At 43.6% G+C, this 22,697-nt stretch overlaps 1 protein-coding gene across 1 annotated transcript in view; it reads right to left on the bottom strand.

Moving 5' to 3' along the window:
• Nucleotides 1-19,545: 19,545 nt before the first annotated feature.
• The window catches only part of CALHM2 (calcium homeostasis modulator 2), a 5,848-nt gene continuing 2,696 nt past the window's right edge, over nt 19,546-22,697 (bottom strand). Inside the window, exon 2 of the mRNA XM_018553417.1 lies at nt 19,546-19,964. Coding sequence (XP_018408919.1) covers nt 19,548-19,964 — 417 coding nt within the window. The 3' untranslated portion in view covers nt 19,546-19,547. The remainder of the gene's footprint in view (nt 19,965-22,697) is intronic.

Raw genomic sequence — 22,697 nt, forward strand, 5'->3', positions numbered from 1 at the left:
GTATTTGGTGTGGAGGAAGTGCAGGGGCCTACATAGAGTCTACTTGACTTCAACCCTAGTGAACACCTTTGTTATGAATTGGAAAGCTGATTATGTGCCAGGTCCTCATGTTCATCATCAGTACCTGACCTCACAAATGTAGTTTTGCATGAACGGGTACAAATCCCCACAGACATCCCTCCAAAATGTTTGTGGAAAGCAAATGTACAGTCCAGAGGGCAGCTGGGTTTAAATGAAACTTACCCCAACAAGGTTGACTTTCTTTGTTGTTTCTTTTAAGACTACCTAGAACAGTATAAAATCATCAACTTTGCATAACAGTAGTAAACAAACAATATCAAGCTTTACAAGACACTGTAAAACTCAATGTGCAGCAATCTAAAGCAACCATTCAGATATACTATATATTGTTTATAATAAAAATCATCATCAGATATATTGCTGCTGCAGAAGCCCTCACAGAGTTTCTTCAAATTAGAGTTCAATTCACTAAGCATGTGCTATTTAATATAGCAATTGCAATTGTCAGTTCTCATTGCTGAAACTATTATTATAGAATGGTGCACTGAGCATATTATCCAATCTGTAAATAGTCACCCCAAAAATGTATTTGGTGTCTCACATAAGATCTGTCTGCATTGTCCCCAGTGGGATTAAACCTAATTGGTTGCTGTGGAGAATAGTCAGTTCTTATATTAGGTTCACAAATAAGAGCTAATGTTGATCCACAATGACTCAGTACAGAGATACAGCAATTGCATACTGAGTTCATATTATTGTAAGTTAATGTGCAAATGCTGCAGAAGATCTTTCTTTTCGGGAATATAGGAGCCCCAAGAATTGTTATAATGAGTACATGAAATATCTGTTGTGTGGGGATTTGTGTTCAGCTTTACCACATATCAGACTGACATGCTCTGTAAGAAATTAATGAACAGCTGGACGCTATAAATAGCATTAAAAAGGGGAACACTTTCAAGTTGCCATTAAATCACATGACCACCTGACATTTAACTGATTCTCCTGTTGTAGAAAAATACATTACCCGGGAGGTTACATTTAATAACTTCTGACGATGTGTCTTCAAATCTCATAATTAGTTTTGAAATGGAACAGAAATTTCCCTTCACAAACATAATACACCATGAAGTTCAGAAGCAGAAAATTATTAAAGGGATTCTCCATTAAACTGTTAGTTCATAACAAATGCCTCATGAAGCTGAAGCCATGCGTCTCCATGCTGCAACTGACAGAAATTGGTTCCTCTGCACTTTGTGATTGTAGTCCTGTGATGGTCTACAATCTCAATACAAATTAGTAAACTAAATGATTGTATTCCATCACAGGAGCGAGCTTGGAGCGGTGGCTACTTTACAACACACACAGGAACAATGGGGAACAAAAGTAGCCCCCCTCCAGAAGGAAGGACAGTGTCGGCACCAATTCAGAGATTATTTGAGGATCTACAGCCGAGTGATACACAAATAAGATACATTTTTGTTAATAGACTACCTGAATACATTTTTAAGATTTAACTCCTGAGTTTAGTTGCACTTTAACTGTCCTTAGATGTGGTGGCTAATTTATTTATTTTTCTTTACTTTCACCTGTTGATCCTTCCAGAAACACACTTTCTTTCCTAGGATGACAATGCTCACTCACTGTGCTGTATATATAAAGAAGAATTATTGCCACTCCAGGACAAAACTATACAGAACACACCCATGTTATAAAGATGAAAGGGAGGGGGTATTCTGATACCCCCTCCCTTTCATCTTTATAACATGGGTGTGTTCTGTATTCCACAGACATAGCTGCACTATGCTTGCATTCATTTTAAGAAAGAACCTTAGGCTACCAGCTAAATACACAGCTGGAATACATATACGGCAACTGTTTTACCTGCTAAAGGATTTGTAATTCTGTATAGCTGGTCTTGTGAGTCAAGCACCTTTGCCATACAGAACAACCAGGCTCTGTACCTCCCTGCACACTACATTGCAGTTAAATAATGCAGTCGGGTCAAGCAACCACCCCTCCCTGTGACTGGACAATGAAGCAGCAGTAGCACACTTATGCAGTAATACTTCTGCCCACACTCCTTTAAAAAGGTTTACAGTGTAAAGGTGCCCATACACTGCTCGATTCTCTTACGAGAATCACGGGAAATCCCGCGATCGTACGAGAATTGTGCAGTGTGAATGAAGGCGTGCGACCGTTTCTACTGTACGGTCGCACGTCTTTTGTCTAAGGAGCATGCTAGAAAACCAGCCGAAAATCTCACGATTTTCGGCTGGTTTGAATGATGCTCGGGAGACAAATGCCGAACGGGCCGGTGTGCACACGCGCACACTGCCTGTTCAGCATTGCGGTCATCGGAAGCCTGCCCCTCAAGGGGGTGGGCTTGCGATGATCGCAAGTATGGTCTGCCTGTCCAAGATGGACAGATCGTACGTTTTTTAAATTACTTTACAACCATCGCAAGACTTATGTCTTGCGATGGTTGTAAAGTGTATGGGCACCTTTAGACTGATCACTGTGCAAAGCAATAGAGCCCTGATTGGCGCTAACTGCTGACTACCCAAATCTGAGCAGTACTATTCAGGGCATACCTGGAGGCCGATAACCAGATAGGATCAGGTACTTATTGTTGCATGTAAAAAAAAAAAATTATAAATGCATAACTGGATAAAATTGTGTTTTTCGGTCATCAACCTAATGTAATACCTTTTTATATCCGCGCCTCCTGTACTGCTCCTGATGTTTCAGTCTAAAACAAAGCAAAAAAACATTGTGTAAGTGTCTTGTGATAACAGAGTAAAAACCACAAAAATCAATCGTTAAAAATGCTTATGAGCAGATCAGCAGCCCTTGGGCCTTCCACATTCCATCAGTACTTCTGTTAATGAACAGGACGCTTGTATAAGCTCAGCATAATACACAAAAGCTATTGTGAGAAGACGGTAGATGTAATGATGGCTCAGTGCTATCCGTAAAATAGCCATGATTGTTTTTTTTACACGGTTTTGAAATATGAGGTAATCATTGTACAGGTTTACAGTAATGTACTGTCTGCTGCATTTACTAAACAAGTGCAGCACTGAGAAGCATTATCATTAATGGGCTTTGTTGTAGAAACAAAAGGAACAGAATGTAAATCCTCCCTTGACGGGTTTTGGGTGTGTTGGCAGCCCATTGAAAATGAATGGGCTGTAATAACGCAAAGCACACACAGCAGACCACGTGTGCGGTAACGCACTACGATGCAACACAAGAAAACCTGTCAAAGCAGAAAAACAATGCTACCTTTAAAGCGTTACTATAACCTCCTATACCTTACAGCAGGGGTGAGCAAACTCCAGCCCTTCAGCTATGATGATACTACAAATCACATAATGCTCTGCCTCTTGGAGTCATGCCTGTGGTTGTCAGAATCTTGCAATGCCTAATGGAATGTGTAGTTGCACCACAGCTGGAGGGCCGGAGCTTGCCCACCTCTTCCCTGCAGCCAAGGAAGGTGCTATCTTAGCCTATTTTTGGATTGCAGTTGCCACGTGGGGCTGCACATGGGATCAGCTATGACACCAGCCATTTGAAGGCTTGAAAGATCGCTTAAGAACTGAAATAAGTGCCATTAACAGTTGGCATTCTTTAAAAGGAACTGTTTTGAGAGACAATAAATTGTTGAGTAAAGTTTCTCTTTAATGACCTTTTAAAAATGCTTTTTGTCTGGCTGTTATACTGATTTACTGTGTTTCAGGGCCCATTCACATCTATACACACTTGTTGCAGTGCATGTGGTAACGCACACTCATAAGTGTGAATGGGCGCTTTAAAAACACTGAATTGCAGCTCATAGACTTGCACCAGATGTATAGGAAAGAATGGGATGTCTACTTGAAATACATTGTAATAAAATATGTTTTACTGCACTATTTCTCCTATCATTGTGCAAAGACAGCGTGAGTGCATCAACTCCTAGGAGTGACTCTACAACACTTTTGGGAAATACTGGCAGTCTGCCAGGACAGAAATATGGGAGCTACTATTGCGGACTTGGTACTTTGTGTTAGATGCAGGATCCCCCACTGCACTCTGTGGTTCCTCCCGCAGGCCCTTATGTCACTACTGTGTCTGGGATCGGAAGGAGGAATCACAGAGTGCAGTAGGAGAACAGGTGTCTGATGCTCCCCAAAGTGTGCTGGATGCTGATGACTTTTCAGGCAGCAGCATCTCTTAAATACAAAGAAGAATGCAGGCATGAGCAGCGAGACAAGTATTAAGGTACCCACACACCTTGCGATAATTGTACGATAATCGTGGGAAATCCCGCGATCGTACAATTATCGTAAGGTGTGTGGAAGCCATGCGACCTCTACTACTGTAAGGTTGCACGACTTTTATCTTATGAACATGTTCGAAAACCCGACGAGGATCGTACGATGTTCGGCGGGTGTGTAGCATGTTCGTAAGATAAAAGCCGGACGGGCCGGTGTGCGCAAGCGCACACTGCCCGTTCGGCATTGCGGTCATCGTAGGCCCGCCCCTCAGCGGGGCGGGCTTGCGATCATCGCAAGTACGATCTGCCTGTCCAAGATAGGCAGATCGTACGTTTTTTCAATTACCTTACAACTTTTGTCTTGCGATGGTTGTAAGGTGTGTGCCCAGCTTTAGGCCCTTTCACATTGTCTGATCAGGAGCAGATCCATGCATGAATCCCCACCTGATCAGAGTGGTATGAATTGGATGTCACCCCTGTAACACCTGTGTCTGCCCAGTTTTTTCTTCCATCTTGTGATGGAGGAAAAAATTGAAATGACTGGATCCCATGTTGGTCTATGGGGAATCGGATGGAAATGGACATGTGTCTATTAATATCAGATTACCACCGATTGTTTTTCCTAACCTGGCCGGGGAGCAGGGGAGCCTGGGGGGGGGGAACTGGATGTAAATGGACATCCATCTGTTTAGATCTGGTTGCCCACAGATTTCCAATCGGGTGCGGCTGAAAAACTGACAGGTGGATGTGATCGGACCTGTCAGAAAGGGGCCTAAAGGACTTCTTTTCCATGTGGCATGTCTTTTATTTTTGTTATGGGATTATAGGGTGTCTTTAACAATACAAGAACTGGAGCCATCATCCTTATCCTTGCTTTACTACTTAGTCACTGACCTGGGTAAAAATTCAGACTTCAGTGTCAGCATAGTGGTTTTGGGTAAAATACTAAGCAGTGACGCACGGATACAAATGACCCCATTAGGAATACTAAGGTTTTCTTTAACATTTATAAATTCTCACAACTTGATACTTAAAATAATGATCTGTTTTCGTTTTTTACCTGAAGAAATAACAGCAAAAAATAAGGCAGACTACGAGGAGGAGAACTCCGGCTCCAAAGACGAGGATGAACAGGTTGAATGGCACTGCGCGGAGAGTGTCCTGGGTCATATTAGATATATGCATGGAATGATCTGCAGACATTCTGTATCACAGACCAGGCCAGGTGAGATTGGTACACACAAATGAGAAGATCAAGAGAGTTAACAAACGCATCAATCTACAAAACTTTTCAGGTGCAGGTTCCAAATAAGCACTCTGTCATACTGGTACAGATTGACCATGTTAGTGAAATATCCAAACCGTGTATACTGTGCTGCCTGCATCCACCCCATGGTCTCATGAGGAGATCCAGAAAACTGTGGGACAGGTTTGAAAACAATGTTTTATTATTTGTCATATGTTTTTATTGAACTTGTAACTTAACATAGTAATATGTAGCGTCTCAAAGTCACAGTTTGCTTTTGTAAAAAAATTATTGCCTATACATTCATTAATAAAGCTGGACATTTTTACAAACAAAGTGAAGATACAACAATGGCAAAAAAGGTCAAGAAAGCTGCACACACAGATCAGATTGTACTCTCTCTGTGCAATCTCTTCAACAACCGTGTAGTGTGTGAACCTACCGACACAATTTATCCTTCTAGATTGTAAGCTCTCACGAACAGGGCCCTCATAACCCTCCTGTATTGCATTGTATTGCAACTGTACTGTCCCACCTTATTTTCTAAAGCACTGTGCAAACTGTTAGTGCCATATAAAATCTTTAAAATAAACAAATAATCTGCACAAATAAAACACCAATTACCTCACTGTTTCAATCAGTTCCTAAACAGCTGCAGTGTATACCAAAACCCCAGGGTATACATGTCTAAATACTCTGCATATCTGTAAGTGATCATCAGTAGTGATGATTTATAGTTGATATTTATTACACAAACCCATAAACATCACACACTAACAAGGAAAATACTTACTAAGACATTATATGCAGGAACACTTTGTAGGAAGGTAGTCCTTTCCCTCATCCTGACCAGAATCAGTGGTTGAAATGTGTGCCCATTCACTGATCAGATGACCATGGCAGGGTAGGCCAGAACTGTAGAGGAAATCCTGTCCTTTGTTTGGCCATTGTAAATGGACAATTAGCTGATCTGGGCAGGTCACATGGCAGTCAACACTGGCTTTTGTTCAAAACTTCTCTTGTATAGCAAGCACGCTTCTTTCAATAGGTACAGGGGGGAAAAAAACAGATATTTGTTTTTGAAAACTAGCAAACGCATGCCTGTTCCTTAAAGGGGTTACTTTGTTAAGTGCATAGTGATATAATCCTTCCCAAACTTCCACCTCCTTCTGCAAAAGTGAAGATAAGAAGGAGCAAATGGCCAACACATGGAATTGGAGTTCTATGTAGCCAAAAAACTACCCTTGCAGTAGGGCTATCCCCGCACTGCACAGGTTAGATGCTTGTTTATGTTTAGGGTACAAGAGGAAAGTACTTTTACTTACCTGATCCCACTCCACCATCAGTCAGAGCTCACCTCTCTCCCCTCCTCCCTAGCTGATGGACTGTGTCTCATCGTACAAAAAATGGGAATAGAAGCGCTACTACCATAAAGAATTGGTTTTATGCAAAATTGGAGAAACTTACCACAAAGTAATAGCTGATGCGATATCATCGACGAGGGGTGAATAGAAGGGGGACTTCCACTGGTGGGGATTGCGTACAATCAGTTGTGCTTGTGGGAAGGTCAGGGGGAATTGAGGGTTTGGGGGGTGCAGGATGGTGGTGGGAGCCTGTGTCCGATTAGTGCATGGAAGGGGGGTGACAGGCACGGGTGGACATGGGCTGTAGGATGATGTTGGGACTGAGGGGGGTGAGGTGCAGCTGGTGTGCACTGTGTTGCTGCTTAAGGATGATGGGCCTGGCGACTGAAAGTGACAGGTCAGTGTGGGCATATGCACTAGGCGGATCGGGTGTGTGGGGGGGACTAGGACGGAGCCCCGAGGTGTCCATCAGTGGTCCTTAGACCGTTGGAGCGAATCGGAGAAGAGGCGGCAGGGACCAGTCTACCAGCCCAGAGGGAGCCGGCGGGAGAGGGAATCGGGTTAGTAAAATAACTTTATCCTGTCTCCTAGGTATAAATGAGCACTTAATCCTTTCAGTGCACATTTAATATTCACCTGAACTGAAAAAGTAAAGATTTATGTTAAAGAGAACATTTCAGAAAGATAATTGTGTCTATGCATCCAGGGACAAGCATCGCTCCCGATCTGTTGGAAATATTTCTATGTACAATTACATGTGGACATCCACGGACAGATGCAGCTGCTTTCACCTTGTCAGTAACTTGAATGGGCACAGTGCCTGTATCTGCACGCGCACCCTTGAGATTCCTGTGGCAGAAAGTTACACCCAGGGTTGCCAAGCAAGGTTTTGGGCATTACATTATGCAATGACTGTTATACTAAAAGATCAAACAGTATACATTTTAAAAAGTAACCTGTTATGAATTTGGGCAATTTGTAGTAAGCATATTAAATGCAGAAGTCACTTACAGTGAACATCAATCAGTTGGTAGATCCAGAATTATGGGCAGCTAGTTATATGTGAATCTTATCTTTTCCTCTATAAGTTAAGCTTGAACCTGTCCCATCTTACCTCATCGCGTTTTCCTATCGGCATTTAATTGGGATTGCCATCTTTATTGATCAAAACAAAGGCTCAGGGGTGGATGGGGGGAAGGTCACGCTCAACATGTATAGGAAAAGTCTAGATATGTTTAAAACGTCAGCTACTTAGATCTCTGGATCTTTTATGCAATTCATGCAATTCTCAATAATAAAACCTCTCAACATGCATTTTGTCAATCATCTGCTCAGTTTAATTGTCCAGGTGTCTGACAGGTTTACTCTTCCAGTAGACTGGCCACACAAAAGACCAAAGTGTCTCTAGATGATAATCCAGCGCTGTATGGGCAGGCACTTCAAATTTGAGCATAGGTTTAATTGAATAACTGGAAAATCGTGTGTGATTTGTCTTCAGCTATCCCTATTCTCACAGAAAAAGCAATATTACTTTTCAAAGAAAGTCTATACTGTTGCAGTATTGTGAACGTGATCGCTCTGGTGTTATGTACTAGTTCATCGTGATCTTTTGAAAGACTGTGGCCAAAGACGTGTGCTGTAGCAAGCCTGTTTGAAAAGGAAAGGCAAAAATTGGTGGAACTTTACCCGATCATGGTCTTTATACTGGATTGGAAACATGCAAAGTTTTTGTGTGGTGTGTCTTCTTCAGGGACTCCAGAAGTATACCTGCCAGATGCCCCTGCTTTGGCAGAGCTGAGAAGAGCAAGAAGAAATTGTATTGGTGTAGTTTAGAAAGATCGGGATAGGCCTTAATGAGAGCTTCTGAGAGTCACAGAGAGATTGTCCACCATGATGCCCATTCTCTTTCCAACCAACAGCTGATTGCTTTGGCTTAGAGCAGGGGTAACCAAACTCCGGCCCTCCAGCTGTGGTAAAACTACCAATCCCATGAGGCATTGCAAGATTCCCACAGCCACAGGTATGACACCAAGAGACAGATGCATCATGGGATTTGTAGTTTCAGCACAGCTGGAGGGCCGAAGTTTGGCTACCCCTGGCTTAGAGCATAGAGAAAACAGAATGGCATTTTGTCATGTGTGTACTGCATCCAATTATATACCAAATCAAATAGAAGTTCATGGCTAGTCCCAGTGGCAGCCAAGATGTTCCAAGACAGACTAATGTCTCACTGCCTATCTTTTAGTATATCTTCCAATTTATGACTGACTGACTTAAACATGACCATACGCATCACAATCTGATTGTACAATCTTTTAGAGGCCCAGTCACACCATATCCAGTGCGTTCCTGTGCGGTTTGAGCCCGGGATACTATGGATCGCATAGATCAAGGTGGGTAGCTTTCTCAGGCGGGAGGGGGCTTGCCGATGCCATTCATGTCAATGGCACTGCAGACCCGCCCCCAGTGCGATCTCCCGCACTGGAATGCGAGGTAAAGGAATGCCCTCCGTTCCAGTGCTGTGCGATCTGAAAAAAGTGCTGCATGCACCATTTTTTTCATTGACATGAATGGCACCGACATTACCCCATCCTGCCCCAGAACGCTGCAAGGCTTGATCTATGCGATCCAGTATGTTCCGGGCTCGAACCGCACTGGAACGCACTGGATATGGTGTGACTGGGTCCTAAATCTATTAATGTATTTGTAGTGCAAGGATTAACCTGACTAGACACATACTGAGTGGATTGCTGAACCCTGTACACTATGGGGTACATTTATAAACAATTCTCAGATATGTTTCCAAATATCTCTGAGGACTACAGAAACCTTCCACACCATGTTATGGAGAAGAAGAGTGTTTGTACACTAAATCAGAAAAGTAGCCTATGGTGACAACACTGTTTCATTATACCAACAGTATGATGAGGGAAGAATTGTCACCCCCAGGAGAGGAAGTGTGTTACTAAAGTAAAGGAAAATAAGCCTGATAAAAGAAAACTAATGTGCCCATCACATCTGAAATCTAATTGGCTGCAATATATTAGATTTTTGTTCCTGGGGTTAAATACGATTTAAAGGGGGCGTGTCCAAGATGGCGACCGGAGCACACGTGTAAGAGCTGTGCTCCGCCACCCTATCTATCATCTTGCTTGTTATAGCCCTGTGGAGCGCTCGTTTCGCTACGGGACTGGGTTCTGCTACTCTCCTGTACCGGAGGGTATGTCTCGGGGGCGCCGTAGATCGTCTACAGGCCGCCCTAGCAACCCCTCGCCCGTGCCGGCCCGCAGCAAGAAACAACCTCGGGCAAGATGGCGGCACAGCCGGAGGAAGTGGAGGAGACTCTGTCCGGCCCAGCCCAGTTTACAGCGGTGATGGCCGCGATATCTGGATGCCAAACTGTGCTCACGGCCAAGATGGACCATCTCCAGTCAGACGTGGGACTCCTCCGGCGGGACCTGGACAGATTCCGGGATCGGATGACCGCGGTAGAAGGTAGAGTGGGCGAGGTGGAGGATGTGGTCGGGGCCCATACGGCGACTCTACGCACTTTACAAACCAAGGTCAAGGCCTTGGAGTCCAGAGCGGTGGATGCCGAAAACCGTAACCGGAGGAGTAACCTGCGCATCCTGGGGCTGCCGGAGGGGCTGGAGGGCACTGACCCACTCACCTTTGTCGAATCCCTGATCCGTGCCCTGCTCCCTAAGGCCCAGCTCACGGCATTCTTCGCGGTTGAACGGGCCCATCGCATGCCTTCCTTCCGGGGTCCCCCGGGGGCCCCCCCGCGTACCTTAAGGACCAGAACATTTTTCTTTTTTTACACAAATAAAATCAGAATTTTTTGATAGAAAATTATTTTTAAGCCCCAAACAGTTATATATTTTCTAGCAGAGTCCCTGTAAAATACAAAAATGGTAGCTGCATTTCTTTATGTCGTACAATATTTGAACAGATGTTTATCAAATCGATATTAGGAAAAAAAGAAAAAATTAAGAATGTTACTGCACACAAAAACAACATAATACCCAATTTTTTCAGAAAATATAAAGATCAGGTCATGTCACGTATAAATACCAAACATGTCAAGCCTTAAAATTGCGCACGCCCATGTATCGGTGAAAAATTATGGTAATAAAAATTGTCCATAGGTGAAGCTTTAAAAGTCTTTACTGCTCATCATTTTAGATTTAACAGGAAATTATGCCCAGAGAATGATTTCTGTCACTCTGACATTCAGGTTGATATTTGCTGTATACACGTGCAAACCCTATGCATGGACTGGCATTCGCATGCAGATGGTGGGAAGTGGTGGGACTGATTTAAATTGTTTTAATTTTGTTATTCTTTTTTTCACGTAACTTTATTGGTATCACAAGGCTAACAAGGCCCTATGTTCTATTTGTGGAGACATTAATGGTCTATTAGGGGCACCTTTATAGGCCAGTACAAGTGATCGGGTGGTTCTACAGCCGCACAGATCACTTGTACTTTGTAGTCCTCCACCTGTGTAAATAAAAACGATACAGTAGCAGCTGTGATCTTGGTATAAACACTTCAAGATCAGGATGTACCGGTACATTCTATGGTCCTCAAGTGGTTAGGGAAAAGTATTGGGAGAGTAAAATACACTCTTCCCAATACTTAGAGCTAGCATGGGACACTGCAGCTGTCAGACACCGTCTTGATACCGAGAGCTAAGCGACAATGTAACTAATGAATGCTAAGCTCATGGTCTCCTCCTTGCAGAGAGTGATAACTGTAAGATTGCGCCCCCCCCCCCATTCCTCCAGCATTGAGGGGTGGGCATAGCTGGCTTTGGCTCTAGAGAGGCAGAGCCAGCTGTCAATCAGGCAGCAGGGTGGATCCCTAAAAATATTGTTGGAATCCTTCCCAGCTGCAGCGCAGCTCTGCACTGTCAGCATATAGTGGGCAACAGACCCGTTATACTATATGTTGCCTTTGGGTCACAGTAGTACATTAGTAAATATATTCCTGTGACCCAAAAGAGAAGTAAAGCCATAAAAAAAAGGTTTGGCAAGATTTGCATTGAATCTGGCATTTTCAGAATTGACATTCATGCCACGTCCGCAAACAAATGGAAAACTGCAGAAAAATGGAGAAAAATAAAATACGGATTAACCCCCAAACTATAAAAGGTAAATGAACGGAATTGTTGGAAATCGCGTTTTTAACTGTCTGCAGACAGTTTTTGTTCTCTATTTATATTTATCCTAAACTCCCACAGCTGGTGACTCATGCGTGACTACATTTACGGTGTTGTTTTGGAGAATTGTATGGAAAGATTTTTTCACCAGCTTATATAATACTCTAAAATCTGTGTTTCTCGTGCTTAGAAATCTGTGTAAACAATACTAAAAACAAGCAATTAATAGATTGGAAACAACTGAGAACCTGGTTATGGTATTTAATTGGCAGTGCAAAAAAAACTCTGCTAATAAAAGCAAACTTTAAAGTGAATGTTAAAAGGAGAACTATGAGGTGAGTGCTTTTCACTTAACCTCATAGTTTGAGCCAACATGTGACAAAGAAACTGTCACAGGTCGGCTCAATAGATCAGGAAGTCAGAGAATACCGTCGCTCGCTCACTTCTCGATCATCTCCCAGCAGAGCAGTGACCGTCAGTCATGGCTCCCCGCAGGGATTCCCCCCCCCCTCCCCGATCCTCCAGTGCTGAGTGGAGGAAGGGAGAGGGGGCGGGCACAGCTGTCACTCACACAGCTGGGTGGATCGACAGTAATGTCGGGATCCATCCCGGCTGCGGCGGTCTCAGTATACCGCAAGCTGTAGCTTGCGGTATACTGAGCTTTTGGTCACGGGAGGACGCTAGTTTATGTCCTCCCGTGACCCTTAGGCCCCGTTCACATTGAGCGGTTCGCAAATCGCGCGTTTGTCGCGCGATTTGCATTTTGCGCAAATGCTTGCATTGAGCAAGCTTGAATTGCGGCTAAATCCACTCCAAAAAGGGTCCTGCTGTAGCGACGCACGACCCGCGACAGCAGGACCCTTTGCCCCATTGAGAAGCATTGGAGAGTGATATCGCGCGGTAAATTGCCGCGATATCGCGGGAATTACCGCGCGATAAATCGCTCAATGTGAACGGAGCCTATGGAGAACTATGGGGAAAAACACTTACCCTATAGTTCTCCTTTAAGCCAACAACTGTTTTTCTAGTTATGGCTACAGTAGGGAAGAATTAGAATCCCTGTCAAGTTTTTACTGCTACCCCTTAGGCCCCATTCACACTAGATCTGTTCCATTGTATTGCGATCTGTTTTTTAAAGGATGCCAAGGCAAGGGCACCATAAAATGTATTGGTGTGAATGGGACCACTTCACACCAATGCGATCCATTGCATTAGGATGAAATAAAAAGTAGACCTTGCTCTACTTTTTTTCAGTGCAGCATAACAAAAATGGATGTAACCTAGGGTTGCCACCTTTTCTTCAAGTGAAACCCGAACACTCTAGCGCCGCACGCGGCAATTTTTTTTTTTTAATATAGAGGAGAGGCAGCCAGGGGAGGGAGTGATGAGACCAGCTAGAGAGGACTACAAATCCCAGCAATACATTATACAGCAATACAAAATAATATGAAGCTACATACTCTGTGTTGTTCTGTGTTGACGCACTGATGTCTCCACGTGGCCTGGTGGGTTGTGCGGGCTCTCGTGGTGGGCTAAATGGGCTATGGTGTCTCACCAGGGGTCCACAGGTGGGCAGCACGATGTCAAGGAGCTGGAGGAGGAGAAGGCAATGACAGATGCGTCTGTGGGGGTCCTCGGCAAGCACGATCTTAGGCAGCCGAATCTGCCTAAAACCCGGCCCTTCCTCTGAGCTGCGTGCACCTGTAAACAGACACAGGCTGCCGGCAGCTCAGAGAAAGATCCGGGTTTAGGCAGATGATGTCCTCAGATGATGACATTTAAGTTTTGAATTTCTTCAGTATACATACCACAACGCTGCAGAGTTGTCAGCACCCTGGGATCTGAATAACTAAATGTGCACATTTAGTTATTCATTTTCCACGTATACACACTCACAGTGGGTGTACATTCCAGTGCCTTGTAGCTGTTAGCTTGCTTATTGGCGCAGTTCATTCTTTATATAGCACCCTGGGATCTCCTGTGTGTTGGCTTGTCACTCTAGGGGGCGTGGCAATCACCCATGTGACTTCATCCCGGCAGCATCCCCTTAGTGGGCGGGGCCAGCCGTCCATTGCTGCTGTATTGGCATCCTGTGCTCTGCCCTCCAGGGAGTCTCTGCAGGCTGACGCTGCATTGCTGCTGCCGATTTGCCACCCGACTCTTCCTCTGAGCTGCGGGCACCTGTAAACAGACACAGGCTGCCCGCAGCTCAGAGGAAGATCCGGTTTCAGGCAGATGCGGCTGCCGTGGATCGCACTTACCAAGGACCTCGCAGCCGCATCTGCGAGAAAATTTAAAGTGCCGGTGTCAGCAGAGTGTCTTGTGTACGGGTGCCCGCTGGCTGGACACCCGTACACAAGACGCCAAACCCGGACTGTCCGGTTGAAAACCGGACGGGTGGCAACCCTAATGTAACCGCAATGCAATGGAATGGAAGTAAAAAAAACAAATACATAGATGTTTGTCCACTCAGGACATGGTAATTAAAATAAAGTGACAAAAAAAACAAAAAACCTGCAACAGAATGGAGGTTGAAATTGCAAGTCAATGGACCACTTGCAATCTCCCTTTGATTTTGGTGTGACCGGGCCCATAAAGAGATTTTCTTTCACTTCCTGGCCTGGTGAAAAAATTGTTTCACCAGACAGGAAGTGAATATCCACAAGGACACATATAGCAATACAAATCTGACAGGCATCTATCCTTCTCTAAAGAAAGACATTTACATTCCTTTCACAGACTTCTGTTTCCATCACTTCTGTCTGATAAAATGTTGTCACCAGGACTGGAAGTTAAGGGAAATCACTCCTACAGAGCCCTGGACAGCATTAAAAACCTGACAGGAGTTTTAACACAATCTGGGACAAAATGTTTTGGGTGGACACTTTAACCTACACCAGTCATTCGGAAGTCACTTCACTACGAGAGGAGTCAGAAGATAAAAAGGATTTGTTTTCACTGATTTAACACGCATCCAGTTCTGTGCATTGTGGTCTACTATGCATTTTTGCAATGCATTGTGTTATTTGTTTTGAATGTCAACACCAACTCACCACAAAACACATTTTAACACACTGCAATGCTGTGATGTGCACCATCCGTGCATTAAAAAAATGGTGCAGGTATTTTTTCAACATTGATGGTCTCCCTTAATGCAACACATAATGGGTTATTCACAAAGATAACCGAAGGATCAGCCGTAGCTCCTGCTGATCCTTCAGCTTGCTTCGGCCGCGGGGCCTAGGGCTGCTGTACGGGCTATTCACTATAGCCTGTACAGCTCCCGGAGTTGGCCAAGCGGCTCAGTTGAGTCGAGGGCATATGCTTCGGCTCGACTGAGCCGAGGTGAAACCCGAAGCGTGCCGGACGGCCGGCCGAAAGCCTCGGACTGACAGCTGGGCCAGTTGCAATGACAGTTCAGCGTCCCCTGGTCATTACAATGACAACTCGGCGGAGCCGGCCGTGATATCACGGCCGGCTCCGCCGAGCTGTCATTAGTTCAGTGTCCCCTGGTTACCAGGTAACCAGGGGATGCTGAACTTACAATGACAAAAAGGCGGAGCCGGCTGCGATATCATGGCCTGCTCTGCCGAGTTCTCATTGTAATGACAGTTCAGTGTCCCCTGGTTACCTGGTAACCAGGGGACGCTGAACTGTCATTAAACAATGAGAACTTCTTTTTTTCACTGTTTTTCTATTCTGCTTGGTACCTGCCGCTCGGTGGCCTTCGGCTAGTCACTTACTGCCGTTCGGCCCCTATGAGAGTAGGCCGAACGGCAGCGAGTAGCGTGCTGGAGGTTCGGCTCAGCCGATCCAGATGTTAGATCGGATGAGTCGAACTCCTTCTGCACTTTGGCTCAGCCGAACATGCTGAGCATGTTCGGCCAAACCGAAGCCAGCCAAAGCAAGCCAATGTATGGCTGAAATTAGCCGTACAAGCCTGAAGTGAATAGCCGAACAGCGTTCGGGTCGGTTATTCACTCGGCTGCCTTCGGCAGCTTTGTGAATAACCCTCATAGTGTGACCGTTACCTGTCACTAGGTTACTGCACTATGCATGTTCCGTTTGCCCCTATGGGTAGTATACATATTTTTTATCTTTCTGTGGGCCTGTCAGTCTGGTGTTTCCCCATTCACTTTCTAGCAGCTGTAGGTCTCAAAAGCAAAGAAATATGGTTTTGCCATAGCAACCAGTCAAGGTTAGTTTTTCACTTCATCAATTGGCTTTTGTTCGGTCATAAGTATGTCAATTGCAGGTCCAGTGCACCTGTCAATTACATCTGAATGATCTTGGAAATGTCTCCCACTGATGTCAAAGGGATGCCATTAACACAAGCCCAAAAGCCTTCAACAGAGGCCCAAAGTTCTCTTTTTTTCAGACTCTTTTCACCTGGTAATCCTGCTAGCAACACACTTACTGTCCCAGGGTGACAAATCTTGCTCACTGTATTGTATCCATGTTGTCACCCTAGAAAAGGAAGTGTGTCACCATGTTGCCCTGAAGAAGGGACCCTGCTTGGCCTCAACTTTTTTTGACAAATTGTAACGACAATTGAACAAATTAAACCAGGATTTATGATTCTACCTCATGTGTGCTGGTGGTTATCCGATCTTCATTTACCAAATGTGTTAGGACTACAAAATACTTATCCCTCTCTCTCTCTCTATATAGATATATCTATAGATAAATCTATAGATATATCTATAGATATATCTATAGATACACACACACACACACACATACATACATACATACACAGGGTTAATAACACTGTTTGAGAATTCAATACAGCATTGCCAGCGCACTACAGGATGTTATTAGCTCATTAGATTTCTGGCAGGATCAACAGGTATTTTCTTCTTGAACCACATATAACAAAACGGCAACCATGTGTTATTTAGCAGACCAAAGAGAGCATATAAGAGAAGTTCAACAGTTCAGTTTAGACTTTTTGGAATAGAGTGAAGGAGGTTTAGAATGCCGGTTGGGTTTTCACTACTATGCAGGGCTCTACTAGAGAGCTTTAACCTCACTTCCTGTCTTTCTGATGACAGTTTCACCAGACAGGAAGCGAAGGAAAAATCTACAACAACAAGGAGACAAACAAATACAAATCTGATCGGGGTTCTAGCCTTCCCCTACTCTAAATTAAAAAAAAAAATAGTCTGTTGCTGTTGAGTTCCTGACACTTGCTTTCTGTTAAAAGAATTGTCAACAGGACAGGAAGTGAGGGGAAATCTGTTTGACACCGCCCCCGATTTCAGTAAAAATCATTCCCCACTCTTTCCAAAACTGATACACATTAACATTTTTTACAAGTACTCTACCCAGCATACAGTCACCGCAAAAGGTCACATCTTAAAAAAACACTAAACTTAAAGCAAAGATTTTTGTGAAAATACAAAATATTTAATAGGTAAAATGTTCAAAGTATTCATACATATATTTGTATTGCATTTACAATTCCTGAGGTGTACACAAACGTAATCTCTTGAATGAATCTTAAATTTTTTTTAAACAGATCTTTGCAACAGAACCACTTTCCATTGTGACACGGCACAATAGCCCAGTTGAAATGCATTGCACTATAGACCTCATGTATGAAAGTGTCTGAAAAAAGCACCTAGACACAATGAGCACTTAACCCTTGCAGTGCAGGGGTAGACCAACTGCAGGGGTAATATAAGTTCTGCCCAGAGTTCTTCTTTAAAGGAAGCATTTGGCTTTTACAAAGGCAGCATTCACTTGAAGGCCATCTCTACGATTGTTTTTTTTCTCATACTTTATGAGGTGTTTTATACTCACCCGAGTTTGTTCATGTCCCTCATCAGTGCAGGGGACCTGTAATCCAGCACTGCAGATGTGCCCACGCTGGCTGGTCCTTGCCAGTCCCTCACACGATCATCACTTCAGTGCATCTTCTGAATCCTGAGAGGACCCCGCTGTTGGAAAGCCAATAGGAACTGTCCATATTACAGAGGTGATGACATAGACATCTAAAGAAGGGCTCTTACCCCTGTGCACAGAAGAGGAGAACTGACTTGGGACTGCAGCGTCATGGGACTACAAATTCTGGCAAGTAAAAAGGAGTAGCCCAGAGTTCAGCTTTAAATTTAAAATGAGGATGCTAACACAAAATAGTGCATTACAGCCATTATAAAGAGGATGTATTGCATGCATCCAACACATGGAAACATGAGGACTGAACATCTGCCACATAATAGCCATCTCTCAATGTGGTAGCGAATGGTCTTTCAGGCCTCTTCAAAGTAGATTGTTGCACAGGTCATTATAAAATGGTAGTCAAAGGCTGACATTTTCAGCAGGGAAAACAAACTATTCAAGTATTTCCTTTTTACTGTTTGTGGGCTGGTAATAAATGATTATGAATATAAATCACTGAAAAAAAAGTTCTGTTGGTTGAAATGTGTTCTTTAGGAGACTAAGCTTACAGAAACAGTTTGTGTAAAGGGCAGTAGGCCAAGTTACTGAAATGATCTTTCTCTGTTCTGGTATCTAGCAGTACTGGCCTCTTAGATCCCCCCAGCTGCCATGATCTCAGATTTCTCTTACCACTAGCTTTTGGGTAATATGAGGTTTATCTGTTTAGATATAATAGTACTTCATCAGCCACAGTCACTTGGGAAATGTTACCAACTGTACAAGTTGCCTGAAAAGACTACATTTTATGACAGGGGTGGGCAGTGACAGCAGCACAGTAGTGGTAACTGTTAAGATGGAAATTATTGAGTCATACGTACTGTGCTGTGATGAGATAAGCTACAAAAGTGTATACTCCTCTCTGGAGACTTTATCTGATATCCCTACAATGTAGGGAAAAGTTAGTTCAAGGTTTCCAGGGATTCTACTGTAACAATTAACCTTTCAAGACATGTCCATTCCCATACCATACAGTCACATAACCTTACTCTGCCACAGAGAAGCTATCACTTTGTATCAAACCATATTGGTTTTGAGTGTAGTCTGTTAGGCCGGTTGTTCACTGGAGATTAAACTATTTGGCAAATACCTGGCCTGAAAGACTACACTCTGATACAAAATGGTAGCTTCTCTCAGAGTTAGGTCACAAGTCCGTCAGAGTGAGGTCTGGCAAGGTACTCTGTCATTGCCAAGTAGTGAACTGAATATTTTCTTTTATTCCCTTTAAGTCATAGATAACAGAGGGTTTTTGTGTTGTCTTTTGCCATACTGAATGAAATGAAAAGGTGTATGCTCTGCTTAAAAGTAACAAAATAGGAAAACCTCAAGAAAAATCAAGTTAGGTGTTGATCTCAGTTTCCATAGGGTGATTAGAGATCATTTGTCCAAATATCGGGTTTATTCAAATCAATTTGTCTCGACAAAGATAAACTGCATAGGTTGAACGATGTTCCAGGCATTGCAGGTATGATGGACAGTCTATAAATCCCCCAGCATATTAGAATAGCTCTGTGTTCTCCTGCTGTTCCTGCTGCCAGTGAAATGTCCATTGTCTCAGATTGCAAGCAATGCCGTCTCTCTGCTTCCCACATCTGCACCATTCCCAATTAACCTTTTGGCCCATTTATGAAGTCGGCTATACAAGGGGACACCTTTGTTTTCCCTATAGAGATATACTCCAGTTATTTCATTCCATTGGGGGCTTGGCTGTGCTTCGTCCACTGGGAATTCATTTACCATTTCCTTCTCTTCTTTATTTAAAGCCACAAAACCAAAGAACTCCTTGACATTACTGGCAGCAAGGACCTTTGCATGAACCTCAGCAGTGCGGTTGAAGAGTTCCTTCTCACTGGAGCGGTACTGGTTCCAGTATGACTGCTGGTGGTAGCTCAAAGGAGAGCAGCAGTGCTGCAGGCACTTGAGTAAGAAAATAGTTGAGGCAACTAGTGCAATTAGAATCCAACCAATAAACTAGAATAAAGAATAAATAAGTGAAATTAATGGCAACAGTTTAAACAACATTTGTGATAATATTTGAAAATGCAGATGACACTTTAAAGCCCAACTGAAGTCTCAGAACGTATCTCACCCAGCTCTGTGCCCCCACATGTTAGAATTGAAGACTGATTTTTGCTTAGAAATGCTTTAAAATCCCTGTTTGCCACTGACGCTTATTAGGCCAGCCATATTTAAACAGCCATATTTAAACAGCCATATTTAAACAGCCATATTTAAACTCCCTGTGCAACTGCTGTAACATAAAGGCATTATGAAGTTGGAGGTGGTTAGCACAGATTGCAGGTCAACTTTTCATTTTGTCTTTACACCAACATACAAAAACAAGCCTTCCTTGTATGGAAGACTGACCATTAATAAACATTTTATGAATATTTAGTGCTTGTTCAACAAATATATTAAAAAGAAAAGAAGATTGCACAGTGGGGGAAAAAAAACAAAATCACACTATATTCTGCAACTTCTGTATATAAAAATGTTGGGATAATTCCTTATCAATTATCTGCAGACAATTTTTTTTCAATACATTTAGAATATCTCTGATTGTGTCTGATTATTTTAGTTTAGTTTTTTTTTTTCCCCCCGAGGGGTGGGATGACCCAGGGGAGATATGGGTTTTTCTAGTCTCTCAGCACCAGGGGCGGACTGGGCCAGGGGGCAGGGTGGCAATTGCCCCCCGGGCCTCTCTGTTGCCTCTAAAAACGGCCCCCGTCGGGCCGGCGCTAACACGCTACTTCAGCGGCCGAGGAGAACAGCATGTTCGGCTGCCTTCCCGAATGCCCGTGTCACTGATCGGGCTACTCGGCGGCCACGGCAGCTCCCTCCGCCCACTTCTGCTGCTATTGGCTGGGAGGGAGACTGCCCACCTACCATTGGCAGGCTGTGGAGTGCTGCGCGGGACCTGAAGGGAGGAGGCTGCTGGAACATTCATCAAGGCTGCTGGAGCATTTATCTCTGCTGCTAGAAGATCTATCCCGGCTGCTAGAGGCTGCTGGAGCATTCATCTGACCCCCCAACTACCAAGAGAGAAAGAGAAGAGGGCACAACACCTGAATGTAGAAAGAAAAGGAGTCACAGTAAGTCCCTGTTCTTTTTGTATGACCTTTAAGCACCATACCAGAATTAGAAGACCATACCATTTTACACCCCTTATCTTCCTCTAATTTATCCCTTTGAAGTTTCTGCTTCAAGCATTTAGGCCTTACAAGTTTTGATCTGTCTTGTACTCCTTGTGGAATGCATGTCTACATTTTTTGTCCTGTATTTTCAGAACCATTCCTCAAGCATCAGTCTTAAGAGGGGACTACAAAAGGCAGACAACATATTATTCAGATTATTTAGTTATAGGTAAATATCAAAGTCATGATTACACACAGATTACTAAAATGGTTTATGTAAACCTGATCACTAAAATGTTATAAGCTTTAACATATTAAACTAATTTTAAAAGTCACACAGAACATGCACATATGGGACTTGCACATTTTCTGTTTTGGGGGATGACATACTGTCCTGGTGTTCCAATTCCTGCTCCCTCACTAGTGACTTCATTTGGCCATACTGATACACATTGCACAGGCATGTTGCACTGCTGTCACCATCCAGAAACCCACCTTGAGCAGTGATGTGCATCGGTTTCGGGAGTACATGTAGAGTGCAAGTAGATAAGAAGTGCATACAAAAAGGATGCAGTAGATTAGTAATGCTGATATGAAAAAAAAGGTAAAACCTTATTAAATAAAAGCTGTTTATGATGCACAGTAGGGATGCACCAATACCGATACTAGAATTGGTACCGATACCGAGTATTTGGGCGAGTCCTCATCCAAATGTTCCAATGTCTAGACTGATACCCAAACTTCTGGTTTTAGGAAGTCACTTGGCGACGAGGGAGCATGGAGCTGGCTTCCTGGCCAATCAGAAAGCCGGGCAGCATGTAAAGACTCGCCGCCTAGCTTCCTGATTGGCCAGCTTCCCGACCAATCAGGAAGCCAGGTGGCCAGTCATTACACACCACCTGGCTTCCTTAATGGGACTTCTGGTATTGGTATTCAGCATCGGCAAGTACCGAAAAAAAGTATTGCTACTCGTACTTGAAACAGAAAACCGGTATCGCTGCATCCCTAATGCACAGTGCTTTAGCCAACTATGTACACCAGGTTCATCCTGGTGTGTAATATATGTGCATAAAAAAAGAAAATCAGACCTGCTGCATTTTTGACAGTGGAGGACACCCCAATGCACATTACTGTATCACACAATGGATGGTACCACCATGTGCATTGTTGCGCTCTGGTCAAAACAAGCGCACATGTTAAAAAGAGAAGCTAAACAGATTTGCACATAAAAAAAATGTTCTAAGTGGCTAAAACTGTTGCAATTGCTTTGATAAATTCCCCCCATCGTGTTTAGATGTAACCACCACAACTAGCCCTTCCAACAATTTTCCTTGGTCAGCTAAGAACAGTCGTCTTAGTTTTATTTTATAAGTGCAGCTAGGGCAGTTATACCACAACATTGGAAATCCTTAGTACCTACTTCTTTCCATTAATGGATAGAGGAATGTATAATTTGCAGTGTATGGAAAATCTGATGGCAAATTTACAGGATCATAATGATCAGTTCCTGGAGATTTGAAGCTCCTGGATTCACTACAGTACCACTGCACAGATGGAGGAAAAAGACCTG

The sequence above is a fragment of the Nanorana parkeri genome, unplaced genomic scaffold, assembly GCF_000935625.1.
Source record: "Nanorana parkeri isolate BGI_ZX_2015 unplaced genomic scaffold, ASM93562v1 scaffold119, whole genome shotgun sequence".
Taxonomy (NCBI): Eukaryota; Metazoa; Chordata; class Amphibia; order Anura; family Dicroglossidae; genus Nanorana; species Nanorana parkeri.